Genomic DNA, 5,315 nt, shown 5'->3' with positions numbered 1-5,315 from the left:
TAAAATGAGGCAATGAATGTTAACGCTTGTGTCACATTTTTAAGATGAAAATTGATATTAGTTACTTTAACGCAGACAGAGCTATGCTCATTATTCTCCACACAGAACCCCTGGCAATAATTTACCTAGGAGCGCAGCAGTTCATGCAGATCAAAGCTGCATTATTTAAGTGTGTCCAGGGGGGAGATTTTTAGCTCTGTGCCTATACATTTAAGAAAAAAATATGGTGGTTTGCGTCTTGAGAAACAAGATATGTTTAACTAATTAGGTGCTTCATGCAAGCCCTACAATATTTAACTCCTGAATTCCTCTTATTATCTGGGATGAACCCTCTCCCTATCGCAAATACAGAACAACTGTGGGAATGTAAATCTCTTCAAATGAACAGCAGCATATTTTCTTTTAAATTAAACCCGAATGTGAACTAGATTTAGGAAAGGAAATGGCAGAGAGACAGAGACAGAGAGACAGAGACAGAGAGAGAGAGAAAGAGGGGGGCTGTAGTTACTATAGAGTACGCCTGGCTGCTTCAGCTCACAGACAACTGATGAAGTCCACTCTGAAATTTCAGGCAATTTGTATACCAAGCTCCTCCTTTTCTGTAGTCTTCTCTTCCATTGGTAAAATTCTTTTGCAGGGTCATGTAGGGATCCCACCCCTTCTCTGTGTTTTCACTCTGAAGCTTTACACAACTTTACACCTGAATGAACGCCAAACCTCAGTGGATATATAAAGGGAACCTTGAGGAGGAATTTCACAGTTACAGTGCAGAAGCAGAGGGAAAGGAATTAACCAGCTCTCCAGCCAAGCAAATCCTCTACTCACCATGCTTCCTCCTGCCATTCATTTCTATCTCATTCCCCTTGCATGCATCCTAATGAAAAGCTGTTTGGCTTTTAAAAATGATGCCACAGAAATCCTTTATTCACATGTGGTTAAACCTGTTCCAGCACAGCCCAGCAACAACAGCACGATGAATCAAGCCAGAAATGGAGGCAGGCATTTCAGTGACACTGGACTGGATCGGAACAGTAAGTGTGTTTTACTTCCATGGATTTGGTTTTTTCTTATTTGGTAGCATTAGCTCACATTCCTGTAGAACTGTTTCATTGCTAACTAACCTGAACCATATACGTTTTGCTAAACAATCTGGGAAAATCTGCTGCACGTGTATATTGGCATTCTTCCCTACAAAGTTAACATTACCAAAACAGTGATTTGATAATGTAGGCGCAGACTTAAGTTTCTAAACATTCCAAAAGAAAATGTTTCCAGGAATTAGACTGTTGCTTCTTTAAAATCATGCAAGATGAGAATTTTTACAAAGTGTTGTTCTAGTTAAATTCAGATTGTTTTCTGTTTATTTCAGGACATGTGCAATTCTAGTAAAGTGTATAAAGGTAATTAACCAAAGCATGTATGGGAAATCACAAGGGAAAAAAAAGAAGCTTTTTTGGGGAAAAAAAAATGGCTCACACTGATTTCTAAAACATGTCTAGTGAAAAAGTTGAAGTTTGGATGATGATATTTGAGAAAGAGGGATAAAACTAAAAACATTGGAGAATCATATTCTCCAAAATAATTCCTCATTAACCAGATCAAAATTTAGGTAACTGTATATTTCTGGGAGAGACTGGGGAAACTTTCATGACTTTAGAGATATAAAATAATGACAGTACAATAATACTTTGTATAGAAAATATTTTTCTTCTTTTCTGTTTGCTTAATTGACAGACTCATTGACCATTAGTTAGAGGGATTCAAATTTCTTCTTTTACTTCACTCCTTTCCTTTAGAAGAGTTCATATGCTAGTAATAGGGTTTTAAAAGAGACACAGAGAAACAGTGCACAAGAAATCTTACACAAATCTTTAGCTCGTCCTCAAGCACTCGTCGTCGTTCAAGTGCTAAAAGGAGTTTCAACCTCTGAAAAGTCAAAGCAAATGTGACTGTTAGTGTCTTTCTAAGAAAACCAAGGTGTTTTAATTTTCATGAGGATGGTTGCTTTTAGGTACACAGGAACTACTTTATTATTATTAGATTACCGAGCAATGTGGTGGGTATTCATTGTCAATGAACTGTCACTGTAAAAATGCCAAATCTCTATATGAACAGGAACAAAAAGCTAGACAGGTCAAAATCATCTCCAGCTGTTTCCAGGTGCATTCCTAAGGCAGCTGCAGGAAGGTGAATTGGAATCAGAATCAGACAGGCAGAGCACCCTGACCAGCCAGCTAGTTTACACTTTAATTTCAGTCTCATGCTCTGTACCCGCATGGATGTATGTGCATATACCTTAAATTTTTTCACAACTATCACATCCCTTTAGCCTATATCTCTCACCTTACCAGTACTGCGGTACAGAGCTGACGTAAAACTCCTAATTTAGTATCTACTTCATACTAGCTTTCAATATTCTATGCAAGACCACTTCAATGTCCCTTATAATTTTTATTTTTTAAATTTCAGCAGTCTGTACTTTGAAATATATATATATTTCTGGTTAACAAGGCTCGATTTTTTTCCCCCAAGCTTGTTACAGGCAATTCTCCTCAAGTTTAGATAACAAAGCAATGGAAAGGAAAACTCAAATATTTCAAGATTAATTTTTGCTTTAATTATGTAAGGCATGTAATGAGAAACAGTCAATTAGAGAACATGCTTATCAAATTCAAATGACTAAACAAAAAGTTTGCCATGACCAATATTCAGGAAACGAACACCGTAGTTCCTTTTGCAGTTGTAAATCAGACATGTTAGGCATTTTTCTGCCATAAAATTCATGGAAATGTAGCCAAGTTGTTATGGCAACCATACGTTCCTGATTTAGGGGGTTTTATATTCTTTAAATATTGAGTTGTAGTGACATTTTGCATTTAAACATTTTAATATTTGTGTTTTTAAAAGTCAGTTTGGGAATTTATGCTTAAAATGCAGTTATTAAGTTTGATATGCAAAATGTCAAACGTACACATGTGTATATATGATTCTCTGCAGCTGAATTTTATAAGTGAAACAAAATATTATGGATTGCATTGTACACAATATTTAAATATTTTCTGCATTTTCTCAATAGATTTTTTTTAAAAAACCTAATTAAAAGCACTTGCAGACATTAACTAATATGACCCATGAGTAAAAGAACATTAAAGTATACTCCTTCTTACCTCATTAAAGAATGAATATTTACACATAAATGTAAGACCTGCTTAATACTTATTGGGGAGTAAGACTAAGAAAATGGGATTTTCATGTACTCCAGTAAGCTATTAGCTAATGTTATACATGAAAAAAAAATCAGGCCCCGTTTATTTTATTCCATAAATTGTAGCCATATAAGCTGATAATTTTCATGAAAGCTTTCTCTACAACCATCCAGGCAGTGTTTTGCATTGTGAAAATAAAATAGGTGTTCGCTTCCTATTTGGCCATTTGCTATCATTTGGACATTATTTTTGTCATTGCAGATTACTTTTTTAAAAAAACTGTCCGTTTGTTTTTTGCCTCTGATGCACATTTTTTTCCTGTTTCCTGCAGCTCGAGTTCAAGTAGGTTGCCGGGAACTGCGTTCCACCAAATACATCTCTGACGGCCAGTGCACTAGCATCAGCCCCCTGAAGGAGCTGGTGTGCGCTGGCGAATGCTTGCCCCTGCCTGTGCTCCCCAATTGGATCGGAGGAGGCTATGGAACAAAGTACTGGAGCAGAAGGAGCTCCCAGGAGTGGAGGTGTGTCAATGACAAAACGCGTACTCAGAGAATCCAGCTGCAGTGCCAAGATGGCAGCACGCGCACCTACAAAATCACGGTGGTCACCGCCTGCAAGTGCAAGAGGTACACGCGGCAGCACAATGAGTCCAGTCATAACTTCGAGAGCATGTCTCCTGCCAAGCCAGCCCAGCATCACAGAGAGCGGAAAAGAGCCAGCAAATCCAGCAAGCACAGCATGAGTTAGAATTCAGGCTCTCCAAACTGGACTGACTGGTAACCATCTGCTTTACAGATTTGATTGCTCAGAAGACTCAAGCCTGCCACTGCTCTTTTCTTACTTGAAAATATATGCTTTCTGCTTTGATCAAACCCAGCAAGCTGTCCTAAGTATCAGGAGCTTCTTTGGAAATAGCTTTTTCTTTTCAAGTTTTTCAAGACGTACGCACATCCATGAGTGGGATTTGCATTTAAATTCCACACATCCTGTAGTATTAATTCCACACATCCTGTAGTATTAGTTCTTGAAAGACTGGTGATACTATACACATCACTGAATCATTACTTTTTAAAAAGGAAAAGGGCTTCTCAGTTACCCTTCATTTCCCAATCCATCTCCCCCACCCCCCAACAAAACCTCTTCAGAATTGAAAAGTTAAAAAAAAAAAAATTGTTGCCACGAATCTTCAGGTTAACACTTCAGGAAGGTGCGTTTTTGGTAATCTTCATGGGAACAGTTTAGCAGCCAAGAGTGATCGCCCTTTGAAAGAGTGAAAGACTTCGTGACATTTCACTTCAAAAATAAGCCCTGTAGCTTTTTACAGTCTCATAGTATGAAATTATACCCTGCATGCTGACCCTCGCTTGGAATGGAATGCCAGAAATGCATGGCAGCAGCTAATAAGTAAAGCTGATTAACTATTTATTTGTCAATGTTATTATTTAATGAGCTTTCACAAGTGATTTTTTTCAAAATGTTAATTTTTTATGTTCTGAAGCTTTTTCATGTATCTAAATATTTTCTTGTGTAATTTGTGGTTAATCTAGAAATAGGACAATACGTACTGTAGATATGTAAAATAAATATTTTAGTCTCCTTATTACATATGTTTCATCATGAACTTTATCAATAGTATGGATCTTTTTAAATCAATAAGATGCTTTGTAAAGATGAAATATGTAATACTTTCTTGTTTAATCTGTGCAATCGGAAGGTGATTTAACCTTCAATTCCATCAGTTTCTTTTAACAAAAATAAACACTGCTAAAAGTTATTGTCCTTGTCTCTAACATGTATAAAAAAGTACGTGTTTACAAAAACTACAGAATAAACGTATCAGAGTAATTGCTTTTTTTTTTTTAACTTATTTTATTTATTTATTTTTGCTGCGTTGGGTCTTCGTGCTGTGCGCGGACCTTCTCTAATTGCGATAAGCAGGGGCTACTCTTCATTGCGGTGTGCAGGCTTCTCATTGCGGTGGCTTCTCTTGTTGCAGGGCACGGGAATCTAGGTGCCCGGGCTTCAGGAGATGTGGCTCGAGGGCTCTAGAGCACAGGCTCAGTAGTTGTAGCACACGGGCTTAGGTGCTTCGCGGCATGTGGGCTCTTC

The 5,315-nt window shown here is 37.5% G+C and overlaps 1 protein-coding gene across 1 annotated transcript; it reads left to right on the top strand.

Moving 5' to 3' along the window:
* Positions 1-645: 645 nt before the first annotated feature.
* On the top strand, positions 646-5,051 carry SOSTDC1 (sclerostin domain containing 1). The gene is made up of 2 exons (XM_027102580.1): positions 646-1,031; positions 3,538-5,051. The coding sequence occupies exons 1-2, from the start codon at positions 827-829 to the stop codon at positions 3,951-3,953; spliced, it is 621 nt and encodes a 206-aa protein (XP_026958381.1). The 5' UTR covers positions 646-826; the 3' UTR covers positions 3,954-5,051.
* The last annotated feature ends 264 nt before the right edge of the window (positions 5,052-5,315 follow it).

This window comes from Aethalodelphis obliquidens, unplaced genomic scaffold (assembly GCF_003676395.1).
Source record: "Aethalodelphis obliquidens isolate GAN/ISIS:26980383/991018 unplaced genomic scaffold, ASM367639v1 scaffold5, whole genome shotgun sequence".
Lineage (NCBI taxonomy): Eukaryota > Metazoa > Chordata > Mammalia > Artiodactyla > Delphinidae > Aethalodelphis > Aethalodelphis obliquidens.
The sequence above is the reverse complement of the archived record's forward strand: the minus strand, read 5'-3'. Positions and strand labels throughout refer to the sequence as shown.